Consider the following 26,708-nt stretch of genomic DNA (forward strand, 5'->3'; position numbering starts at 1 on the left):
TTTTTACTTTCTTTTGATTCTCAGCTCTTAGGACATGCTGACATGCGATAGCCATTTAAAATGTTTGCTGACCAACTGACTGAAAAAGTTTCTACAAGCAAGAGGAGATTGCAGTCAGCCACACAGACATAAGAGTGGAAGCAATGAAATTGTATTGTTTTGTGGACTATTCTATGGTATGGCAGAGATAGAAGGATGACTGTAGGGGTAAGAAAACCTTCAGGATCACAGGATAATACTATACCACTGAAACAGAGGAAGACATTTTTAACAGAGATCATAGTGATAGACATGAAAAGAAATCCAAAATAGTCAAGGAAAGAGAGGTCTAGGAAAAGGCCAGAGGGTTTGTTGAGGAGGTCACTGGTGACTTTGACTCCTGTAGTTTCAGCAGAATGGTAGAAAATTTAATCCAATCCAATCAATTAATATTTATGAGCCATATCTTAGAGAGAATTCAGGAGGGAGTGAGGAATGAAGGAATGGAGTCAGCAGGTAGAGAACACTCCCTGGAAAATTTGGTCATGAAATGAAGGAAGAAAATAGGATGTCAAATGAAGCAGAAGGGGCAAGTAATGCATTTTTTCAAGACAGAAATGCTAGAAGGTGGAAGATCAGGGCAGGAAGTAGCAGGGTGTTTGTTAGCAGGCAGTGGAGGGATGAAATAGTGATTAAAGAACTGAGAATGAGTGAAGCATTTATTATGTGATCACAATGTGCCAAGCACTATTTTAGACACTGGAAATATAAATATATTTGCAGGGGCAGTGAGGTGGCTCAGTGGATAGAAAGCCAGGACTAGAAATGGAAGGTCCTGGGTTCAAATGTGACCTCAGATACTTCCTAGCTGTGTGACTCTAGACAAGTCACTTAACCCCAATTGTCTAGCCCTTTACTGCTCTTCTGCTTTGGATCACAATATGTAGTATTGATTCTAAGTAAGAGTTTTAAAAATAGGGGGCAGCTGGGTAGCTCAGTGGATTGAGAACCAGGCCTAGAGACGGGAGGTCCTAGGTTCAAATCAGGCCTCAGCCACTTCCTAGCTGTGTGACCCTGGGCAGGTCACTTGACCACCATTGCCTAGCCCTTACCACTCTTCTGCCTTGGAGCCAATACATAGTATTGACTCCAAGACGGAAGGTAAGGGTTTAAAAAAAAATGAATATATTTCCAAAGAAAGACATTTCTGTCCTTAAGAATCTTTATGGTGTCTAGGGAAGGATATTTTCATTTGGAAATTTACTGGAATGATGAGGGGAGCCAGGAGGGAATAGATTAATAGACAGGCCCTTTCCAGTAGTGATGGCATTGTTAGTTTCTTTATGGTTCCAGATTTCTCTGGAGTCTGGAATAATGGATAAATAGCTGGTCAGGAAGCCAGGAATAGTCAGAAAGACCTGAGTTCAAGACTAACTTCTCATGAAAGATTGTGAGATCTTGGGGACAATTAGGGTTCTAGACAATTCTGGAAGATTTTTAAGACAGAGAAAGTGCAGATATCCATTAGTAAAGGGACATCCCTATCCCTTTTCCTACTTCCTTGGGTACCTCTAATCCTATTTCACATTTCTGTGGTTCCAGAACTGGAACAAGAATGGAGGGTAGAGATTACCAGGAGGCAGTTATTCCTGAGCCTGGTAAAAGGATGATTGGGAACATGGTGGGTAAAGTGAAGCTGGCTGGGGCCAGATGAGGTGCTTATCGAGCAGGATTGGGAGAAGGGTCTAGAGTGAGAAAGGAGATAGGATTGCTAGAGGGAATGGGGTCAAGAGTACAAGTGAAGTGCCTTGAAAATGTGGGTAATGTAAACCTTGAAATTTCTCAGACTTGTGAATGTTCAAAATTTCCCCATTGGACTGGGAACATTCCCCATTTTGATGAGAAAACTCCTTGCTATGGGAGGACCTCTACTCCACCCGTACTTAAGACTACTTTAGGGGAGAAAACTCCTTGCTAAACAAAGAAAGTACTTGGACCCATGCTTATAATAAGGCAAGGAGTTCTTTGAGCCAGGCCTGTTTTTTAGAATTGATACAATGGGATGCTAGGTACCTAAAAGGGTCGGGTAAGTTTTCTCTTGATGAGATTAGTTGACTCAGCTGTGTTTTCACTGGTTCAGACTTACTGAGGAGATTGGTTGACACAGCAGCATTTTTTCTGGTTCAGACTTACTGAGGAGATTTGTCAACTTAGCAGGAATTCAGATGGGCAGTCCTTTGGGAAATTTCTACAGTGATTGGTAGACATAAGGACTTCGGGGAGGTGACATAGGAGAAAAACCCCTATATAAGAAAAAGAAGAATCTCTTGAGAAGAAAAGAATCCTTTTGGAGGATTTCTGATGAGGATCGCTTGGGAAGAATCGCTTGAGAGAGGCTCTGGAGAAAGGCCCTTTGGAACTCTCTCTGGTGAAGTCAGCTGAGATGGAGCTGGCCTGGTGTCACTAGAATCCTTGCTTAGACAGACCTTGTGGTGAGTGTTAAAAGACTGACTGACTGATCTCTCTCTCTTAAGACTCAGGTCTAGGCCATGTTGGTTTAAGGCCCTTCATACTTATTTCCTTTTTCTCTCTCTCTTTTCTTTAATTCCACATTTATATTAATTAAAATCTCTATAAACCCAGTTGACTTGGGTATTTGAATAATTGGGAATATTTCCCTGGTGACCACCTTATATTTGATTTAAAAACCAAGACACTGTAGTGAAACATATTTCTGCGGTCAAATTTACTCACCCTCTCTTATATCTATCACAATTTATATCTTCCACCATTTTAACTCACTACAGTTTACAACATCACTCTTTTAATCACTACAGTTTAAGACCTCAACCATTTTAAATCTTACAGTAAGGAGGCTTAGTGGATTGAGTGGCAGATCTAGAGATGGGAATTCAAATCTGGCCTCAGACACTTCCTAATTGGGTGACCCTGGACAAGTCCCTTAATCCCCATTGCCTGGCTCTTACCACTCTTCTGCATTGGAATCAATACACAGTAATGATTCTAAGACAGAATGCAAGGGTTAAAAAAAAAGGAATTTAGGGGAAAAGATGGAGACTTTTGTTGTCTCAGTGTGAGGAACTTTAGTGGAGCTTCAGGGATCACAAGGTTTAGGATGGAGTTTCTAAATCCAACCAAAAATAAAATGGTGCATCACTTTTAAAAGCTTACCCCTCCTGGCTTAGGGGATGTTGCTTCTCCTCTAAAAGAGTTTATACTGCAGTTAGGTAAAGATATAGTTAGATGGGGAAACTCAGGGGCTCAGTGGATAGAGAACTAGACTTGGAAAACTCAGGAAAACTCATCTTCCTGAGTTCAAATCTGGCCTCAGACATTTTACTAGCTATGTGACCTTGGGCAAGTCAATTAACCATGTTTGCTTAGTTTCCTCATCTGTAAAATTAGGTAGAGAAGGACATGGCAAACCACCCCAGGATCTTTGCCAAGAAAACCCCCAAAGGGATCACAAAGAGTCAGACATGACCAAAATGAATGAACAACAACACTTGGATATATCTGAAGACATCTGAGAACTAACAGAGGTCACCAATGTTCCCATTCTTAATTATTCCTCTGTCCTTACAGCATCTGTAGAAACCCTTTAGAAAAGAGAACTGGATTACATTAAGGTTTTTTTTCATCTTTATTGTGAATGTCAACACCTTTACCAAACACAAACATTTTAATTAATGAAAAACAGGAAGGAGAATTGTGTAAGAAACTATGAACTTCTATAAAAGTTTTTTTCAAAGATCTATGCATATATGAATGGAAAAAATTAAGTGCCATGTGCTAGGAAATGTATACAAATATATATTGTATATGTGCTTATATATGTGTGTAAATAAAAAAGAACGTTGCTTTATTTGTCTTTGCTTTTTTTTTCCTATGAATTAAAAAGTTTTTTTACTGATGCTTTTTTCATTCCTATCACTACCTACTAACCTGCCTCCTCTTGGACCAATGGCAGCCCTCTCTTGCAATAAATGTGGATAGTAGAGCAGTACCAAGCTGAATAATGCATGCCTCATTCCACCCCTCCAGTTCATATCTTCTCCCCATCATTCACTGGGGTGTTCCATCATCAGTCCCATGAAGTCATGATTGGCCACTGCCATGGTCAGAGTCCTGAGGACTTTCAAAATTGTTTCCCTTCATTTTATTTTTGAAGTCATGAAGTAAATTCTTCTCGTTCTACTCAGTGAGCCAGCTCCTACAAATGTGTTTGTATTTCTCCAAATCCATTATATTCCTTATTTCTTGTGGGATGAGACAATTACATATATTTACATCCTGTAATTTGTTCTGCCACTAAATGACATGTCCACGTTGGGGACTTTCTGCTTCAGATTGGGATTAGATTAGATAAACTCCTAAATAAGATCTTTTTCAACTCTGAGATCCCAAGCTTCTAGGATTCCTCCAGTTCCATACTCTCAGGCTGCCTCCATTATGGTTCCTCCTGTCCTTTCTACGATTGTCCTATAGGCAATTTTGAGGGATTCAATTTTATTTTCAGGTTCAAATTCTTCCCTATCCGTACCTCCTCCCACTGAAAAACCAAGAAAAGCACAATCCATTACAAGGATGGATAGTCCAGCAAAACTAATTTGGGCATTGGCAATTAGATAATTTTTTTATAGACATAAAATCCCGGAATAGGACCTCAGAAACCAACTAGTCTGGTGAGAAAATTGAAGCACATAGGGATTGACATGACTTTGTCCAAATATCCTGTTCTTCCTGGGCCTCAATGATGTATAGGCAGTAGATGGAGATGGCTTTTGCAAAAACAATCGAGTGATGTCAGGGAGGAGAGATGTGGGATGGGCACCAGATGAGTTAGAAGGGCCAAAGGGAGGCGCATCTAGGATTGGGCAGACCGAAATACAGTTATAGACAGATGGGGAGGAGCTAGAAGAGGAGGAAGGGAGGATGTTAATGAAAGGTTACTGGACACTTCCTAGCTGTGTGAGCCTGGGCAAGTCATTCAACTCCCATTGCCTAGCCCTCACTGCTCTTCTGCCTTGGAACCAACACCCAGCATTGATTCCAAGATGGAAGGGAACAGTTTAAAAAAAAGGTTGCTGGGGTAAGGTCTTGGAGGAGGTAAAGAAACGTTCAGTGGGATCATGAGTTCAGGTAGAGAGATTAGCCTTAGTGAAGAGAAGAACTACTTCTGTAAATAGCTAGACAAAGCACTAGGCTCAGGGTCTGGAAGAGCTGAATTCAAATCCAGACCGACATTCACTAGTTGTGTGACACTAGGAAGTCACTTAACCCCTACCTGCCTCAATTTCTTCAACTGTCAAATGGAGATAATAGCAACTACTTTCCAGGGTTGTTGCAAGGATCAAGTGAGATAATATTTGTAAAATGCTTAGCAACAGTGTCTGGCACCTGGCAGACACTATATAAATGCTAGCTAGTTACCATCATTGGCATTATTATTATTATTAATTACTAGAGAGGACAAGTGATGATACAGAGGTGTTACGAAGAAAGGAGTTCCTATTAAATGGCCTCAATCCCTTCCATGGAAAAGGTTAAATCTTTTGCTAAAAGTATCGAGGGGCCAGGGTGAAGTTGGGAACAAGAAGAGAGGTGTCATGATTATCAAACAGGCAGAAAAATGAACTCATTGCCATTGAATCTTTAAATATTTTTAGAAATTTTATGACACTGTGATAACATTGTATGATAACATGATAATAGTGTACAATGATCATGATAACAAATTAGTTGGTAACATCATTAAACACTTAATCAAAGTAGAAACCCCAGATTTACCTCCCCCAGGTTTTATACCTTAACACTACTCAGGAGACCTTGCTCACTTAGTGGCTTCCTAATCCTACAAATTTCACCCCATTTAAAATTTTCTGCCTTAATATATTTATTATAGAGAACAAGAGAGATCATCGAGTCTAAGTCTCTCACTGGATGAAGTTCATAAAGGTTGAATAATTTTCCCAAGGTCATTCAGTTAATAAGCCAGAATTAGAATCCAGCACTTTCTGACTTCTGGGTACAGGAATGAAAGATGACTCTCAATCTGACTTATAAAATTAAATTATTATTATTTAATCATTATTACCTAAATTTTAATTAATATCATAAGGAAGAGTATTAATGAGAGTGATTTAAGTAACTACCTATCTTTTCTCACTAAATTTGAATGTCCAATACTCTAATAATGCATGAGTTTGCTCCCATCCCTTTTTTTTTTCTCCCAGAACTGAAGTCCTAATTTCTGGTGTGTGCTATAACAAGAGGAGGAGACTCAATTGCTTTTCTGGCACAACCCACCAGCCTCTTCTAATGCTGTGTTAAAGAGAGTAGATCATTTGATATATTTGATATGTAATGACTTCACACACACACAGACAGACACACACACTCCAGATTAGAGAAGAGAGACCATTGAAGGAGTCTTGGTCACATCTTTCAGCCACTCAATGAGTATCTGATTCAATTCTCTTGGCCTGCAAGAAAAACAAAGATTGTCAAGAATTCTGCTGGTGCCATTTGTTCCACTTTGGATCTGAGGCAAAATGGTAAAATCAGGACTTCGGTATAGATAAGACCAAGTCAAGATGATTCATACCAACCTAGCTATTTTCTGCAATACAGAGACTAAGATAATTAATTCTGAAGGATTTAGGATGAAAAATTCTATCTACCCCCAGAGAGAGAATGATGGAATCTGAATGTGGATTGAAACCCAATTTTTTTTAAACTTTATTTTTCATGGTTTTCTTTTGTCTGTGTTTTTTTTCACAACATGACCAATAAGTGCTTTGAATGACCATACATGTATAATTTTTGTTAAGTTGCTTGCCTTCTCAGAGAATTTGGAACTCAAAATTATAAAAGCCAAGGTTAAAAATTGTTTTTACATGTAATTGTTAAAATACAATATTCAAATTTTAAAAAGATGAGTAAAATTGAATTAAATTTAGTGAAGAATAGTAAACTTAGGCATCAAATCCCATTTAAGCTACGAGTTCCTGCCTTAAACCAGGGATGCACACATACTCCGCCTTCATCAGAATGATCACACTGCTCTTTATATACGGTGTCCCATAAGTCTTGATGTCAGTGTTTTTTGTTTAGATCTAATGGATTTTGGGAGACCCTGTATGTTCATGAGATCCATTCTTTGGTTGATTGAGTTTGGCTTCAACAACCAAGTGATGTAAATAATATTATCCCAATTTTCAGAGAATATCCAAACTGGAAAGTATATCAGAGATCACTTAGTCCAAACATTTCCTTTATAGTGAGAGAAGTTGAAGATTCAGGAGGAAAAAAATGACTTGTCCATGGTCATATAGATAGATATTTAGTGTCCAAGCTAGGATCTGAACCCCTGTGGGGGTGGGGGTGGGGGTGCTGTGCCTAACTTCAAATACAGCATTCTTTCTCCTTCTCTAGGAATCCCACCTAAGGGGCTGACCAGTTTCTCCTTACCTTTCCAACTGAGTCCAGTGTCCACAGTTCTTAATATATGCCCTTTTCAAATGGGGGATCTGTAGGAAATAACCATCAAGGTGAGAGGAATCCATTTCATCTTTTAATGCAAAATCTGGGCATAAAACTGCCTTCCTAACTATGGGATAGGCAATAGAGACAGGGGCAGGTTAGTTTGAAAGGAAACACATTCCTTAAATGGATACATGGGACATATTCATTTAGGAAACCACAAATTAACATTATCTATGTTGTGTTGTATTTCTATTTATTTTATTAAACATTTCCCAATTATACTGTAATTTGGTTTAGGGTACACTGTGAGATTAGTGTTTGACATTTCTTCTCACAGATCCTACCTTTCTTTATTAGGTATGCCTTTATTCATCTGTCATTAAATGGTTGCTATTTTGTCATTTTTCAGTCATGTCTTTGTGACCCCATTTGGGTTGTTGTTGTTGTTGTTTTCCAAAGAAAATGGAGTAGTTTGCCATTTCCTTCTCCAGCTCATTTTACAGACGAAGAAGGCAAACAAGGTTAAGTGAATTGTCCAGGGTCATACAGCTAGTAAGCGTCTGAGGTTGGATATTAGACTTAGGTCTTCTTGATTCCAGGCCTGGCACTTATCTTCTGTGCCACCTAATTGACCTTCCATTGTGGACTGTGTATCCACCATCACAAGTCCTAACTCTTATTCCAGGCTCTCAGGTCCAGGTGGCCCTTCTTCCTACATGTTACCTCCTGTAAGATTTAAATTAATATCAATAACTCCAAGTATTATATTTATAAAGTTTATTAATAATCACTTGAAGTAGAAGGAATAAGAACCTAATTATCTAACAAAAAATTAACCACATGAGTAAATTCTCCTGCCTGGTCCAGAGCCAGCTTCCACAGCCACAGATCACAGGAAGAGAAAGAGAGAGGGAGGGCAACACAAAACTTATATCCTCCTTATGTCAACACGTAAGGTGAGAAGGAAAGTGTGATGCTGGGAAATGAACTCCTGGGGAGTAGATTCTAATTGCACACTCCTCAAGAGCATGCCCTCCCCTCCCTCCACTCATCTGTCTTTAGGAAGGATGCATATCTTCTCGCTGGGCAGCCAGGTGGTACAATAGATATAGCATCTGGCCTAGAGTCTGGAAGATTCATCTTCCTGAGTTCAAATCTGACTTCAGACACTTACTAATTGTATGATCTTGGGCAAATCATTTAATCCTGTTTGCCTCAGTTGCCTCATTGGTAAAATGAGCTGGAGAAGGAAATGGCAAACCACTCTAGTATCTTTGCCAAGAAAATGCAAAATAGGGTGACAACAACTTGGACACAGCTGAAACAACTGAACAACAACAATCTCTTTCCACAAATCTGTATATGCTTCTCTTTATGCATGACTTGGCTCAACTTGGTCTCAAACTTGCTGCAGGAAGTATAAGCACTGAACACAAAAGATATGAATGAGGATGGAAAATTCTGAGCTAAATAAAGCTGATCTGGGGAGGAAGGAAGGAAGGAAGGAAGGTAGGAAGGAAGGAAGGAAGGAAGGAAGGAAGGAAGGAAGGGAGGGAGGGAGGGAAGGAGGGAGAGAGGGAGGGAGGGAAGGAAAGAAGGGAGGAGGAAAGAAGGGAGAAAGAAAGAAAGAAAGAAAGAAAGAAAGAAAGAAAGAAAGAAAGAAAGAAAGAAAGAAAGAAAGAAAGAAAGAAAGAAAGAAAGAAAGAAAGAAAGAAAGAAAGAAAGAGAGAGAGAGAGAAAGAAAGAAAGAAAGAAAGAAAGAAAGAAAGAAAGAAAGAAAGAAAGAAAAGAAAGAAAGAAAGAAAGAAAGAAAGAAAGAAAGAAAGAAAGAAAGAAAGAAAGAAAGAAAGAAAGAAAGAAAGAAGAAAGAAAGAAAGAAAGAAAGAAAGAAAGAAAGAAAGAAAGAAAGAAAGAAAGAAAGAAAAAGAGAGAGAGGGAGGGAGGAGGGAAGGAAGGAAGGAAGGAAGAAAGAAAGAAAGAAAGAAAGAAAGAAAGAAAGAAAGAAAGAAAGAAAGAAAGAAAGAAAGAAAGAAAGAAAGAAAGAAAGAAAGAAAAAGAGAGAGAGGGAGGGAGGAGGGAAGGAAGGAAGGAAGGAAGAAAGAAAGAAAGAAAGAAAGAAAGAAAGAAAGAAAGAAAGAAAGAAAGAAAGAAAGAAAGAAAGAAAGAAAGAAAGAAAGAAAGAAAGAAAGAAAGAAAGAAAGAAAGAAAAAGAGAGAGAGGGAGGGAGGAGGGAAGGAAGAAAGAAAGAAAGAAAGGAAGAAAGAAAGAAAGAAAGAAAGAAAGAAAGAAAGAAAGAAAGAAAGAAAGAAAGAAAGAAAGAAAGAAAGAAAGAAAGAAAGAAAGAAAGAAAGAAAGAAAGAAAGAAAGAAAGAAAGAAAAAGAGAGAGAGGGAGGGAGGAGGGAAGGAAGTGACAAAGAAAAGCAGGGTTTCTTAATGTCAGGCATCACCTTTTGCAAGCTAAAAATAAAGTCATGCTCCTCAGAGCAGGGTGGGGATGGAAGGTAATGGAGGCAGAATCTATAGGGCTTGCAGGGATGCAGATTACTCATCTTTCAAATACCATAGGAGCAGTTGGTCAGTTGATTAGCTAGACTTCTCTATTATACTTTTGGTGGAGTAAATCTGGAGAGAATTTTGATCCCAAGTCACCATAACAATGCCATTATTAGCATGTATTAAATTTTGTGCCACTTTGAAGTCTGCAAATTGTATTATCTCATATGGTCTTGACAACCCTATGAGGTCAGTATTGTTATTATCTCCACTTTATAGATAGTCAAATGGTCTTAGAGGTTGTGACCTGTCCAAAGTCACACAACTCTTGACTGAGACAGGATGTGATCTCAGGTCTTTCTGCCTTTCAGCACTCTATCTACTAAGTCAGGACTAGAAGGTGCATTATAGACTTCGCTTAGGTGCCTGCTCTTCCTTCTTTGCAGTTTCTAGATGTTAGAACTACAGAACAAACAGACTAAATAGGCAAATCGAATTGTTTTTCAAATTATCATTTCCCAATAGATTTCCAAAAGAGCTTCCAGTGAGGAAATACTCTCTACCAATGAAGACATGCAACTTTTCTGCAAATTTTAGTCTTTCAGAATTATCTGGAGCTCTAAGACCTTAGCCAGTGACCTACTCTGGGTCACAGAACCTACTTGTGCCAAATGCAGTACTTAAATTGGGTCTTTCTGGACATGTAGAGGCAGCTAGGGGAAGCAGTGAATACAGTACTAGACCTAGAGTCAGGAAGACCTCACACATTTACTTGCTGTGTGAACCAGAGTAAATCATTTAGCCTCTATCTGTCTCAGTTCCCTCATAAATAAAATGAGGATCATATAGCATCTGCTTCTCAAGGTTGTTATGAGGATAAAAAGGGAAAGAATACTTATTTATAAAGTACTTGGCACAGTGCCTGGAACATGGTATATGGTTTCTCTCTCCTTCTTGCTCTCCTTCCTTCCTTCCTTCCTTCCTTCCTTCCTTCCTTCCTTCCTTCCTTCCTTCCTCCCTTCTTCCCTCCCCCCCCCCCCTCTGGCTTCTATGCCATGATGCCTCTTATTTTTGCCTAGATTACTCAACAGAAGTTCCTCAGCACTAACTCTATTAGATACACTGAGAAGATAGAAAGAACACATGTCATGGCCCTGATCTTCAGTACTTCTTCAGACATCACTGCCCTTGTATATCCTAACAGACAAGCCTTTGGAATTTTATGTGTTACCAGGACAGAAAATATCATGAGTACCTTGTGGCCACCTTGACCAACAGCCTCTTTGAGCCTGGCTAAGCTGCTCCTACATGGCACATGTGTGATCTATATACAGATACCTGGTTTCTCTCCTTCCTCAGTCTCTGAATGGTAGACCAACCTGGCCAACACAGAGTAGGGAAAACTGTAGTCAGCTGAATATGCTTGCTGAATAGCCTTTACCTAATGTAATTACATAAAACTCCTCTTCTTTTTTAAACCCTTACCTTCTATCCTAGAATCAATATTGATTCCAAAGAAGAGCAGTAAGGACTAGCCAGTTGAGGTTGAGACTTGCCCAGAGTCACACAGCTAGGGAGTGTCTGAGGCCATTTTTGAACCCAGGCCCTTCCAACTATAGGCCTGGTGCTCTATCCACTGTACTACTTAGCTGTCTCTACAAAATTTCTTTAATGCACTATCATATGGCGTTTGGATATTTCTTTTCATTTCTGAACTGAACCAAGGAGGCCTGACCATCAACATCTCCAGTCTGCCATGAAGCACTTGAAGAAGACTTTGTGTAATGACTCCGCCCTTAAGACACCCATCTTGGTTGATGATTCAAGACTTTAACATCACTTTACCCTCTACTCTACTTTGTCAAGTTAGACACCATGTTGTTAGGTGCTCAGTGATAAACTAGCTCAACTTCTCCTTGACTTCTGTCACTCCATTTGGAAGCAGGCATTCTTTTCTCTTGAATAGTTCTTTTTCTGTCACAAAGCATTTTCCACCCCATCTCCTTTGATTTGGGGCTCCAGGCACTTACCCACTTTTCCATGTTCTCACTTAGCTTTGGACTTAAAACCACATCATTTTCAGCTATGACCATCAGGGCTGGAACCAAGATCTGGGGAGAGATTATAGCAAAAAAGCCAGTTGGAGGAGAAGGAAGGAGACTTGAGAAAAGACATTTTTTCTTTCCATACTTTCATGATTTAAAATTTTCTCCCTCAGTCGCCACTGGAAGGGAGGTAGAGAAATGGGCCTCAAGGATTATATCAGGGCAGCATGGTGGGTCTGAGTTTCAGAGTTATGGTTAGTACCCCTATCTGTAGCTTTGTGGTTATGAGAGATGGGACATGTGAGAGTGTTCGAGATATGAGGGTAGCCTAAGCAAAGGAACAGGGATGGGAAATGGTGTGTCATGTTTGGGAGATGTAGTGCTATATAAAAAGGCCTACATGCCTAGACTATTGTTAGTATGTATAAAGAGAGTAACATGTAATTAGGCTGGAAAGGTAGATTGGGACCAAGTTGGGAAGGACTTTTCATAACAAAGGAATTTATATTTGATTCCTGAGATTATAGGGAACCACTAACATTTACTGAGTAGAGAAGTAATACCATCACACTTGGACTTTAGGAAAATAATGTTGGTGGCTACATAAAGGTTGAATTGTAGTGGTGAAGGACTTGAGTCAAGAAAACCAGTTCGAAAGCTATGAGTCAGTCAAGAGGCAAGAAGAATGTAAATTAGAGTGGAAAGAAGGAGATGGATTTGAGAGATGTGGAAGGGGAAGCAACAAGATTTGTCAACCAGTTGGAAACTGAAGGTGGAGTAAAGTAAAGAGTGGAGGATGATTTCAAGATCTCTTACCTGGGTAACAAGAAAAATGGTGGCCTCCTCATCAAAGATAGAGGATTTTAGAGAAGAGATTTGGATGGGTAGGGGAAATGTTCAGCAGGCAGTTGGTGATATATTATTGGAACTCAGGAGAGAAACTTTGTGGTTTGTTTAGTCATTCAGCTGTGTCCAACTCTTCATAGCCCCATTTGGAGTTTTCTTGGCAAACGGCCAGAGTGGTTTGCCACTTCCTTCTCCAATTCATTTTACAGAAAAGGAAACTGAGGCTTTCAGGATTATATGATTTACCCAGGGCCACCTAGCTAGTAAGCATCTGAGGTTAGATTTGAACCCTGGACCTCCTGACTGTGGGCCCTGCACTCTATCTACTGTGCCACCTAACTGCCTCAGGAGAGAAACTAGGACTAGGTATATAGATCTGGAACTCATCTGCATGGAAATGATAATTAAAATCAGTTTATCTAATGAAATCAGCAGGAGAAATATAGAGTATAGAGAAAGAAGAAAAAAGGGTCCCTTTATTAGCTACCAATTCAGATCCTGGCTCCTCTGTCTGTCTTCTCTGATTCTCTGGTCCCGACCTCTGTTTATTAATCAAGTCAACATACGATCTATTGTTTCTTCCATACTTCAAGACCTCCACGATATGGGTCCCTCCTATTCCAGTCTTATGCATAATAATTTTCTTCAGGTACCATCTATTTAGTCAAATTGGACAACTAGCTTTCCCCTCATTCATTATATTCTATCTTTTCCTCCATCTCTTTAGCACAGGTGTTCTCCCAGCACTCTGTCCCTCTCTCAGACTTAGAGAACCCCCTAGTCTTCCTTTAAAGCATAGCTCACATGCCACCCCCTATTGGGTCTTTCCTTATGCCCCTAGTTAGTGTGAGATAAATTATTTTCTAGATTCTTTTTTTAAACCCTTACCTTCCATCTTGGAATCAATTCTGTGTATTGGTTCCAATGGAGAAGAGTAAGGGCTAGGCAATGAGGGTTAAGTGACTTGCCCAGGGTCACACAGTTAGAAGATGTCTGAGGCCATACTTGTAACTAGGACCCCCATCCTCTACATTTTCTAGATAACCTTTAATTTATTTCTCTGGGTATACATTGTATTACATCAGTAGAATATAAATTCCTGATGGCAGAGATGATTCCATTTTGTGGCATGGCATATAACAGGAATCAGATAAATGTTTTTTTAGCTGAATTGTTGAAACTGCTTTCTGTACCTTTTTGTGGTCATGCCCCTGCCTACCCTGCTCCTGTACCTAATCCTGTGGTGTGCTCCTCTGTTTCTTTTCTTGTGACTAATCCCTTGACTTTTCCATGATTTGTCTCAATAAACCCCCATAGGACATGATTATACCCTATGCGTAAACCTTGCCAACAATTGGTCTGGTCTGCTACCTGGTCCATCATTGCTTACGCCCTCACAATACCATGCTCTCATGCTGCTTCCTTGCATTCTTCCTGACATGCCCAACACAGCAAGGGACCATTTTCAGTTTTCCAAGAGGATACACACTCTCCCAGGCCAATCCCATTCCCAGGCTGTAGACTTGACTACTTGTTAGAAAGATTCTCAGGTATAACTTTCAGAGGATGAGAATTTGTAGGTACCTAGTGCAGAGGAAAGAGGCTGGTTCTAGAATCAGAGGACTTGGGTTCAAACACTTCCTCTGATGCTCACTAACTACTCTCTGGGTCTCAGTTTTCTTATCTGGAAGATGAGGAGGTTGGATTAGATGGCCTCTGAGGCCACTTCTAACTCTATGACCCTAAGAAGCTAGAAGCCTACGGGAGCCTGGCCATGAGACATGAAATACAGGGGAATTTCCTTTTGCCATTTTGCCCACTTTTGATAATTCATTCTTGGACTTGTGTATTTTGATGTATTACAGAAATAAGGGTAATGATTATCCTCCTTCATCTCAAGGGATTTTCCCCAAATAATATAAACATTTCTTTTGGATTCCTTTATTATAAAAGTTTTAATTCAGGCCAAGGAAATAGAGACTGAACACTTTGTTAAATCTAGAGGTCACAATGAACCAGTAGATGGAAGCAATATCTCCAATTATTTTGTTCTCTCCCAGGAAAGACACACTAAATATAAAAATATCAAAGAGATGTGGCTCTTTGATATTTTGTGGCTGAATTGGTCAAGAGACTTATTGGCATCCTGATGTCAAAGCTGAACTAATTTATGAAACAATGCCATTCTAAATGTACATTTTTTGGAACTGTTAAATGGACTTTTACAATTCTGGAAAATATTCTAACAAAAACCTCTATATTAATGAAACTCGGGGATGGCTAAGGAGGAAGATTAAAATAAGTGCCTTACTTTGTCTTAAAATCGATACTAATGATCAGTTCCAAGGCAGAAGACTGGGAAGCATTAGGCAATTGAGGTTAAGTGACTTGCCTAGGTTTGCACAGCTAGGAAATGTCTATGGCCAGATTTGGACCTAGTACTTCCCATCTCTAGGTCTGGTTCTCTATCCACTGAGACACCCAGCTACTCTTCAGGAAAGAGGATTGATGCATTCTTAGAAGACAGGAAAATAAGGGCAAAAAATCTACAGACATTTTTTTGAAACAAGCCGACATCACTCCATCAAGCAATATTCAAGGCTACTACCAAGTACAGGTCGTTGGACTTATCCAAATGTAACTGAAAGTAATTTGCCTTTAGATGGTGTCTATGAAACAGCTATGACTTGAGAATGGAATCGCCTCTCCATGGGTAACATCTATAAGAACTCAGCCAACAATATGCCAACAAAGCATCAGAGAAATGGCCTGAGTTGTCAAGATTTTTTTCCTGGAAATGAATGAGTTTACTATGATGATTCAGGAGCAGATCTTTGCCACTGAACACTGCAGAATTATCCTTGAGAAGTTTGAACCTAATAAACAATATATGGAGTGTCCTAAAGGTCTTAGTGCAGGTTTGAACTGTGACAGTTTAAAAGCTGTTATTAAAAGCTGTCGAAGTTGATAACTACATTGAGATCTTTGGGATATTCTAAATGTCCATAGTGACAATCACAATGGAAACAGAACAATCACCACAAAAACAACAAAACAAAAATCACACAATTACAAAGAACTTTCATCTCCCCTCTTCTTCTCTGTCCCCACTGAAGGCAGACATGGAAGGTCCATAAGTATGAACCTGTTTATATTTTCAGATATTTTTTGATATATTGATTGATTTTTCTTTTAAAAAATCTTTCTAATATTGAATGGCTCTTGGTCTGGAAAGGGTGGGGAATACAGGGGAAATTTAGGCTATGGAAAAAAACCAAAAAATCAATGAAATTTACTTTAAAAAATGACAACAGATGCTGCTTCTGGTACTAGTGTTTCATGGATTCTCATACCCCAAAAAGCTCATCTCTGAGTGGCTGGCCCAGGTTTTTGAGTCTCTCTGAACTTAACTAGCCTGGTTCAAGAAAGCAGTCTACTGTTTGAACATATGAAAAGCCTTTCCATCAAGAAAGAACCTGCAAAAGTTTGTTTCCCCCCCACCCCAAACCCTTACTTTCTGGCTTAGAATCAATACTAAGTATTGGATCCAAAGCAGAAGAGAGGTAAGGGCTAGGCAATGGGCGTCAAGTGACTTGCCTAGGGTCACCTAGCTAGGAAGTGTTTGAGGCCAGATTTAAACCCAGGACCTTCCATTCCTAGGTCTGACTCTCAATCCACTGTGCCACCTAGTCCCCCCACCTGGCAAAGTTTATGACCCACTGAAAGAGCCTTCAGGGACTCAGTCACTTCCATGCCACAATGAGGTATAGGAACATAAATGACATTTACATATAGCTTTAAAGTTTACAAACCCATTCCTATCCATTATCTTACTTGAGCCTCTAAAGACTTTGGTGAAGCGGGTACTACAGGTAATATAATTCCCACTTTACAGATGAGGAAAACTGAGGCTCAGAAAGTGAACTGAGCTGCCAAGGTCATATGGCTAGTAAAGTACCAGAGATGGAATTTGAGATCAGATCCCTCCTGATTTCAAATAGAGCATTATTTTCTGGCACATTGCCTCATTTCCTATTGGTTGGTAACTCTTACCTTCCTTTTGGTTGCCATGCAGCTCCACCGCCAATTTGCATCATGGTTCCGATACCAGTTTAAGGGACCCCTAGGGAAGCAAAAGAAGAAAAATGGGAACTTTTTTTTTACTTGTGAAATATCTTTTTTTTTTTTTTAATTTGGGAGCTTCATCAGAGGCTACATGGAGGAATCAAAAAGGAGTGGGAAATTAGTCTGGGATAGATGGTTTGGGGGGGGGGGCAGCCTGGCCAAACAATAGGCCATCAGAACATGGAGGATGTTAGATGTTCTCCATTTCTGGAAGTGATTCTGGCCCAGTGCTGGAGGTAAGGCAGTAGGAGAAGGGGACCCCGCTATGAGCTGGCAGGGGGACAGGGCTGATCAGGGTATCACCCAGGGAAGTGAAGGAGAGAAATTTTATTGTAGCTTTTGATGCTTCAGGGAATCTACCATTTACTCTGGTGGCTAAATTCTGTTGTGCCTCCCAAGGGGATGACTTCTTATTACATTTTTAATTCCCTTATGGTAATGTATGATTATTCAATCTGGGTACATAAAATGATCCATTCAGTCTATGGTTTTCCTGTTGTTATCCTATCTAGCTACAGGTTTCAGTGAACTCTGAACCTGAAAGAAAGCAAGTTTGAAAGGAGAGGTGCTCCCCTTTCTCAGGGCATGCATTGCCTTTTCCTATTCAATCAATCAATCAATCCACAATCAACAAACATTTGTTAAGTGACTATTATGTGCTAGTAGGGGCAATGAGGTGGCTCAGTGGCTAAAGGGCCAAGCCTGGAGTCAAGAAGACGCCTCTTCCTGAGTTCAAATCTGACTTCAGACCCTTACCAACTGTGTGGACTTGGGTGAGTCATTTAATACTTTTCTACCTCAGTTTCCTCATCTGTAAAATGAGCCAGAAAAGGAAATGGCAAAATACTCCAATATTTCTGCCAGGAACATCCCAAATGGGGTCATGAAGAGTCAGAAATGAGTGATAAAAGCACTGTGATGAGTGCTAAGGAAAACAAATCAAGACTGAAATGACTTTACTTATTTCAGATTCTGTGAACCCCAGGGGGTACTAGTATGATCTGTATCCTCTAATTTCCCACATCACCACCTGCATCGAGTCTACAGGAACTTGGGCTTGGCTCCCTGCTGCTAGTTAATCTGGGTGCTGGGAGTCTCCTCAGGTTCAGAGAAATTACTCTGAAGCCTCTCCCCCACCCCGACTCTAGAATACCACCTTTGAAGGTGCTATCAAAATGGGATGGGATAGAAATTAGACCTATGATTTGTGAAAGGATTTCCCAATGTAACCAAAATACATTTCCACCTTGGTAATTTAGGGGATTAGGGTTAATGAGAGGGTAGGAGCCTTGTACAGAGTCACACAACCAGACCAGGTCAGAGGAGGGACTCAAACTCACATCTTCCTGACTGTGAAGCTGGTTCTCTACTCACTACACCGCACTGCCTCTTGAGCATTGAGGGAGAGGAGTTACAAGAGGAATTACCCAATAAAGAATGGGTAATAGATACCTGAAAGAAGTATCTTTGGGATTCAGATTTCCCCAGAAAACCTTTTTCTTTATGAGGATTCCTTTGCCTGGAGAAGGGGGAAAGGGGAAGGGGAGGAAATGGAGAAAGTAGTGCTGATGTCTGAGGACTCTGTCCAGAAGCCATGAGAATATTCAGATCCATAACTTGAAAAGAGTCTCACCAGGGAGAGATAGAGTGGTGCAATGGATAGACAGCTGGGCCTAGGTTCAAATCCCACTCAGACACTTACAAGTTATATGAGTTTGGCTATGTCACACCTTCTCTGGGTTTCAGCTCTTTAAAGAGTAATAATTTGATCCCCCTTCTGGTTCGCTTCCCCCCAAAAACCTTTCTTAGCGGAAGACTAGAAGGAGGGTTATAATATTTTAATATATAATAGAGGAGCATCTATATTCTACTGGAAATTATCATTCTTTTTTTTAACCCTTACCTTCTACCTTAGAATCAATACTGTATATTGGTTCCTAGGCAGAAGAGTAATGAGGGCTAGGCAATGGGGGAGCTGGGAAGTGTCCAAGGTCACATTTGAACCCAGGACCTCTATTTTCTAAATCTACTGAGCCCCTGGAAATACTTGTTTACAAGGAACGCCCCTCTAGAGGCATTCTGGAGGGCAGAAACTGAGACACTGGGCTTTGGTAGTGAGAAGAGCCCTTATGGATGGAGCTTAACTTGCTTTTCTTCCCTGAAGGCCTTTCTTTCTTCCCTGACCATCCTCTCACATGACAGGGACTCATTTGTACTGTACCTGAAGCCAGACTTCTTGTACTGCTGCACATAGTAGTTGATATCCTCCTCTGTTAGCATCCAACTCAGAAAAGGATTCTCGATTTTTTTCAGAATTCCTATAAAGAAAAGACTCACTTGGATCCCTGCCCTCAGACTTCATAGGTTTCCATCCCTAAACTCATCCTTTTGATCATAGCTCTCTCCTGTTTCAGAAGTGTGTTGTGGCTGCTTAAAAAAACAAAACAACCCCCAAACACCCTTATCTTGTTAGTAACAATTCTAAGACAGAACAGCAACAAGGACTAGGCAATTGAGATTAAGTGACTTTTCCAGGGTCCCAAAGTTAGGAAGTGTCTGAGGCCATATTTGAACCCAGACCTCCCATCTCCAGGCCAGGTTCTCCATCCACTGTGCTACCTAGCTGCCCCTTCCTAATTGTTTCTTATATCCTTTCTAAGATTCTATGTTTAGAACTGGAAGCGACCTTCAAAGTCATCTAGTCCAATCCAGATGGTAAGTAGCAAAGGCACAGTTTTTGACCCAAGGTGGTCAGATGGGATCCCTCCAACCATTGTTTCTCTCTTTCCACTATCTAAACACTTTTAGTTCCTATTTCACTTTAGATAGAGTCAAAGGATTGCAGTTCCAATTCGATTGCTAGTGCTTACTACCTGTGTGACCTTAGAATATTTACTTTTTCCTTCTTTTTTAAACAGTTACCTTCTGTTTTAGAGTCAATACTATGTACTGGTTCCAAGGCAGAAGAGTAATAAGGAATTAAGTGACTTGCCCAGGGTCACACTGCTAGGAAGTGTCTGAGGCCAGATTTGAATGGAAGTTCTCCTGACTCCAGACCTGGTTTTCTTATTTAATGAGCTGTCCCTCAGTCATTTATTTTTGTTTCCTTTGCAAGACAACCCCAAATGGAGTCATGAAGTCACATACAGTAACAACCAAAGACTGGGAGAGCCCATAAGATCATTATAGTCAGAATACAGAAAGGAGTAAAAACAAACAAAAAGAGGAGAAACTTCTCACAAATTGAGTTAGTTCCTTCCCCAAACCTTCCAATCATCCCCTGCCAGTGATGTTTCTCACCATTTTCATCGTTGTTTGTAATTATGGTATCCTGCAAGGAAGAGGAAAAAAGTTCCATTACAAAAGAAGAAAGTTTGGTAGAAATCAAGGTGATACCAATATCTTTACATCATATCTCATAAGAAACTCAAGAAGGATACTCATTCTGAATTTTAAAGGTCACACCACAAAAATTTAAAAAAAAAAAACAGGAGAGAATTATTAGATCAGGTACTTTTTTTTAAACCCTTACCTTCCACCTTAGAATTCATACTCTGTATTGGTTCTAAGGTAAAAGAGTGGTAAGGGCTAGGCAATGGTGGCTAAGTGACTTGCCTGGGGTGTCTCCTCTGTCTCTCTCTGTCTCTGTCTCTGTCTCTGTCTCTGTCTCTGTCTCTGTCTCTCTCTCTCTCTCTCATGCAAGGGAGGTTAAGTGACTTGTCCAGGGACACACAGCTAGGAAGTGTCTGAGGTCTTATTTATTTCTAAAGTAAACAAAATTTAGTAACCAAAGATACTCTTGGGAGAAAGAAACTGGTTATAACAGAATTACAACACATTTAAAGAAAGTAAGTTTAGGATTATAGAGTGTCAATGATTTGGATAAGATGGTTTGAATGCAGTAGAAAGAATAAATAGACTTCCAGACATTAAGTGACTTATCAAAGGAAGTGGCAAAGCCAGTCTTCAAACTCAAAATCTCTGTCTACTAAATCTGTGTTCTTCCTATGTTCTTCTGGGTCTCCAGGTCTATCCTAAGATATTAGGGAAGGTAACAGCAAAGTCCTCACTATCATCATCTCATCCCACTCCACTGTGATTTGAAATAGCAGCATTTTTCCCCCCATCTGGGAAGTAGGACAAAGCAGGAACTAAAATAGAGAATCAGGGGTACTTTTATTAAAAAATTAGTAAAAAGAGTTGAGAAGATGAGGCTCCAATCCTCCAGGGTACTTTTCACACACTGAGACACATCTTCCTTCCTCTCCCAGAGCCAAATCATCTACCAATTTCCTTCCCATAACCCTCTGTTGCCTACTATAGTCCCTGTATGCAGCATACATACCTTTCTCTCATCACTTGCTCGGAACAAGATTTTGAATGTCCGGGTCAGGTCCTGCTCCAGTTCAGCTTCTGCTACTCCCTGAAATGATCCAGAAGCCAAGTGAAAAATGCTACAATAGAAAGAGGGCTCCTCTGAGCCCCATATTTCCTGACACTGAGTCCTAAATGACTTGCTAAGTTGTCTTGGGCAAGTCATTTCCCTCTCAGGTCTCCATTTTTGTTTAACATTTTTAAAAATAAAAACCCTTACCTTCTGTCTTGGAGCCAATACAGTGTATTGGCTCCAAGACAGAAGAACAGTAAGGACTAGGAAATGGGGGTTAAATAATTTTCCCAAGGTCCCATAGCTACAAAGTGTCTGAGGCCAAATTTGAACCCAGGACGTTTATCCTTTGGTTCTCAATCTATTAGAATACCTAACTGCCTCCAAGGGCCTCCATTTTCTAACCTGGAAAGCAATCATAATCAGAGTACTTAAAGATTTTACAAAACAAGGAATCATTGTGCAATAGAAAGAACACTGGTTCTGGAGTCAGAAGACCTATGTTTTACCCTTGCTTCTGACATGTTCTACCTATGTGACCTCAGCCAAATCACTACCTACCCAGTTTCCATATCTTATTCAGTAGAAGGAGGGTGTGGGACAAGGAGACTTCTTGGGACCTTTCTAAGTCTAGATCCATGTCACTAAATCTTCATCCAAACCCTCTAACAATCCTAGGTGGCAGGAGGATAGGTTTAAAGCTAGAAGGAAACTCAGAGGTCATCAAGTTCTACCACTATATTTTGTCATCATTTAGTCGTTTTTCAGTCATGTAAGACTTCGTGACGCCATTTGGGGTTTTCCTGGCAAAGATACTGGAGTGGTTTGCCATTTCCTTCTCTAGCTCATTTTACAGATGAAGAAATAGAGCCAAATAGGGTTAAATGACTTGCCCAGAGTCATACAGCTAGTATTGTCTGAGGCCAGATTTGAACTCATGAAGATAAGTCCTCCTGATAGTAGATCTGACACTCTATCCACCGCATCATCTAGTTGCCCAACCACCATATTTTACAGATAAGGAAATTGAAACCAGGAAGTATTTAGTCATATAATTAAGGTCAGAGTTACAGAGTTGGGATTTGAACTCAGGTCCTTTGACTCCGGAATCATTGTTTTAATCCTACCCCTCACTCCCTACTATACCATGATGTCTAGGTACCACAGCAGCTAAGCATCCCTTTAGAGCTAAAGAATTGAAGGCTCAGGGAGATTAAATAACTCACAGGGTCCTAGGAATGGAGTGGGCTACATGATCTCTAAGCTCCAAAATCCTGTGACCCCATGGAACCTTCATGAGACAGAATTTTCTAGAGAGAGGGCAAATTCCATGAGAAACGCTAATGGGATCTCAGAAAGAGTCTTCATGGGGTTGCAATTTGAAGCATCTAGGTGGGTCACTGGGCCTGGAGTCAGGAAAATTTTAGTTCAAATCCAACCTCTGACACTTACTAGCTGAGTGACCCTGAGCAAGTCACTTAACCCCTCTTTGCCTTAGTTCCCCATCTGTAAAATGGGGATACTCTGGCGAAATGGAAAACTGCTTCAGTACCTTTGCCAAGAAAGCCTCATGGACAAAGTCCATAGGCCATATAGGGTCAGACATGACTGAATGACAAACAGGGTGACCCAGAGGATTAAATGCTAGTCTTGGAGGCTGGAGGAGCTAAGGTGAGCTCCATCTTGGCTCTGACTGTGCACCTTCTAACTCTCTTTGCCTCCACCCTTGCCATATAATGACTACTTGATAGTAGCCTCAAAGTGTCTCAAGATCCTCTACTCATGGGGGAATCAATGTGCCCTAGGCTTTTTCTCTACCATGGGATGGTACCCTGGAGTCTCTTTTCCTCAAAAGAAATTTGATTTTTAAAAGTTGATTTGGTAGCATATTTGATGCTGCTAACCCCAGGAATAACAATTACTAGTTATGGCACTGCTGGCCCATATTTGGTGCTTAACAAATGCCTGTTGACTGGCTGATGGTTACATTAACAGGTAGATATGAAGTGATAAAGAAAATCATAAGGAAAAGCACAGAAAGGTTGGGATACTTGAATGGAAAGTATGTGGTCTAACTTGGCTCTAGTGTAGGCTACCATGTTTGAGAAAAGGCTATATAGGCAGACATAGTGATCAAAGGCCATAATAGCGTGGCCATTCTTGAAAAGATCTATTGCTTCTTTGCTCTAGTGCTTGTGAACCTTAAAAATTCTCAGACCCTACTTCATAAGGTTGGGTTAAGACCATTCCCCACTTTAAACAATGAAGGAACTTAGATCAGGAATGTGAGACCTCTACTTAGATCAGGAATGTGAGACCTCTACTCCACCCCTACTTAAGTCTGCTTTAGGGGAAGAAACTCCTTGCTGAATAATGAAAGATACTTAAACCCATACTTATAGTAAGACAAAAATTTCTTAAGCTGTGCCTATTTTTAGATATAATACAAAAGGGTGCTAAGTACCTACAAAGGTCAGGCAACTTGTGAACTTACAAGGAGCAAAGAGGTGAGAAACTTACTCAGAGGTTTCCTGGTGTGAATTACTCAAAAGTTTAGACTACTTAGGTGTGAATTAAGAATGGTCTGTCCTTTGAAAAACATCTACTGTGATTGGTAGATGTAAGAATTTAGGGGAGGTGACATAGGAGAAAATTCCCTTTAAATAGAAGCTCAGATAGAGCTGAAGGGACATTCTGATTCAGCTGGGAAAGGCTGCCTTGAAGGACTCTCTCTGGGCTTCCTCTCAAAGATCTTGTGGTGAGTTGATAAAAGACTGACTGATCCCTCTCTTCCTAGGCTGGCTCATGCTGGCCTAGGCTAGTATAGCCCTTTTCTCATTATTTCCTTTCTCTCTCTCTCTCTCTCTCTCTCTCTCTCTCTCTCTCTCTCTCTCTCTCTCTCTCTCTCTTTAATTCCACATTTGTATTAATTAAAATCTCTATAAAACCCAGCTGACTTGGGTATATTTCATAATTGGGAATATTTCCCTGGCAACCACCTTATGTTTGATTTAAAAACAAGACACTGTCATATTTTCTGTGGTCACATGCTCCTGCATGTGGCAGCCCTTCTATGCCCTACTTAGTAGACAATCTTCTTGAGATGTATTGTCAAAAACGAAAGAAAATAACAAACAATTCTATTGCCACAACCACAACAACCCAAGTAACCTGTTGGAGGAAGACCAAGATTCTGGGGATGACCCTACCCAGATTTAGGTAGGCAGAAGTATATAAAATGAAGCCATAAAAACCATGAACATTTCTATATATTACTTTTTTTAACTTAAAAAATCCTTCAAACTAAATTTATTATTTCTCTATTTTTAACATTCTGTTGGCTATGGGAGGGGTGGTGGGAAGGGAGGGAGGAATAGAAAATGATTTTTGTAACCAAGGAATAATGTTTGAAATTGACCAAATTAAAAAAAAATTGGGGTTCTAAATTCTCTCCTCCAACCCACCCCTCCTCCATTCATTGAAAAGGTAAGAAATGTGATGTCAATTATACATGTGAAATCATGCAAAACATATGTGCATATTAACCATGTTGTATCGGGGAGAGGGAGACCAAGAAAAATGAAGAAAGTCAAAAAATTATGCTTCAACTTGCACTCAGCCTCCTCATTTTTCTTTTCAGAGGTAGAGAGCATTTTTCATAAGTCACTGCACTGATCAGAATAGCCAAATCACTCAGCAGATCATCAAACAAAATTGCTGCTACTGTGTACAATATTCTCCTGTGTCTGTTCGCCTCAAACTTTTCTTAAACCATCCTGCTAGTCATGTCTCCCATCACAATCATATGTCACAACTTGTTCAGCCATTCCCCAATTGATGGGCATCCCTCTCGATGTCCACTTCTTTGCAATCACAAAGAGCTGTTATAAATACTTTTGTACATGTAGGCCTTCTTCCTTTTTCTTTGGTCTCTTTGGGATAAGATATAGTAGTTATATTGCTGCACCAAAGAGTATGCACAGTTTTAAGCCCTATGAGCATAGTTGCAAATTATAATCCAGAAGGGTTGGGCCAATCACAATTACACCAATGGGGTAGTAATGTCCCAATTTTTGGTACTCCAATCTTTGTTATTTTCCTTTTGTCATATTAGTCAATCTGATAAGTATGAGGTGGTGCCTCAGAATTGTTTTAATTTGCATTTCTCCAATCTATTGATTTAGAGCATTTTTTCATAGGACTATAGATAGCTTTGATGTCTTCTGAAAACAACCCCGTTCATAGGCTTTGGTTATTTAGCAATTAGGAAATGCCTCTTATTTTTATAAATTTGACTAGGTTTCCTAATTAGCCTACTAATCATAAAGTTCTTAGAAGTTACAAGCATCATCTTCCCAAACAGGAATATATACAGTTTAATTTTATTGAAACTCCTTTGATTTCTCTTTCACATTTACCTTTTTATGCTTCTCTTGAATCTTGTGTTTGAATGCCACATTTTTGATTCAGCTCTTCTCTTTTTTTTTTTATCAGAAATGCTTGAAAGTCCTCTATTTTTATTGAATATTCATTTCCACCTCCCTCCCCTCAAAACTGATACTCAGGTTTGCTAGATAATTATTCTTGGTTGCAATTCTAGCTCTTTTGTCTTCTAGAATATAATATTCCAGGGTTGTGAGTCAAGAAGACTCATTTCATGAGTTCAAATCCAGCCTCAGATACTTACTAGCTATGTGACCCTTAACAAATACTTAATCCTGTTGACCTTAGTTTCCTCATCTGGAAAATGAGCTAGAGAAGGAAATGGCCAACCACCCCAGGATTTTTGCCAAGAAGACTCCAAATGGGCTCATGATGAGTTAGACATGACTGAAACAACTAAACAACAGCGAAGTCTCTTTCTAGTTTTAAATGTCTGCTTCTAGATATGTTAAACTTGAGTATATGCTCTAGATCCTGCTGAGTGTTTGCTTTTCTTTAAATTCTTACCTTCCATCTTAGAACTGATACTAGGTATTGGGTTCCAAGACAAAAAGAGTAGTAAGGATTAGGCAACTGAGGTTAAATGACTTGCCCAGGATCCCACAGCTAAGAAGAGTCTAAGGCTATATTTGAACCCAATAACTCTCTATCCACTGAGCCACTTGGCTGCTCGGATCCTGTTGAGTCTTACAACAAGGAGAACAGTTAAGGAACTGACAAGCAAAGTTAAAACAAAAAATGTGTGCTTGACAAATAAGGGTGATGAGAAAGGGTGCTTATGGTTCCAAGATATTTAGAACACTACTTCAACCCATAGAAATATTTTGGACCCAAGAATATTCAATTCTTGCATTAGGTCAACAATACCATTTGCTCTATG

The 26,708-nt window shown here is 39.9% G+C and overlaps 1 protein-coding gene across 1 annotated transcript in view; it reads right to left on the reverse strand.

The window, feature by feature from the left end:
* Positions 1 to 5,660: 5,660 nt before the first annotated feature.
* Positions 5,661 to 26,708, reverse strand: part of EPHX2 (epoxide hydrolase 2) — an 87,628-nt gene continuing 66,580 nt past the window's right edge. The window contains exons 13-19 of the mRNA XM_007475918.3: positions 21,344 to 21,421; positions 20,299 to 20,329; positions 19,220 to 19,316; positions 16,927 to 16,996; positions 12,013 to 12,093; positions 7,474 to 7,532; positions 5,661 to 6,485 (exon numbers count right to left, since the gene is read on the reverse strand). Coding sequence (XP_007475980.1) covers positions 6,407 to 6,485; positions 7,474 to 7,532; positions 12,013 to 12,093; positions 16,927 to 16,996; positions 19,220 to 19,316; positions 20,299 to 20,329; positions 21,344 to 21,421 — 495 coding nt within the window. The 3' untranslated portion in view covers positions 5,661 to 6,406. The remainder of the gene's footprint in view (positions 6,486 to 7,473; positions 7,533 to 12,012; positions 12,094 to 16,926; positions 16,997 to 19,219; positions 19,317 to 20,298; positions 20,330 to 21,343; positions 21,422 to 26,708) is intronic.

The sequence above is a fragment of the Monodelphis domestica genome, chromosome 1, assembly GCF_027887165.1.
Source record: "Monodelphis domestica isolate mMonDom1 chromosome 1, mMonDom1.pri, whole genome shotgun sequence".
Taxonomy (NCBI): domain Eukaryota; kingdom Metazoa; phylum Chordata; class Mammalia; order Didelphimorphia; family Didelphidae; genus Monodelphis; species Monodelphis domestica.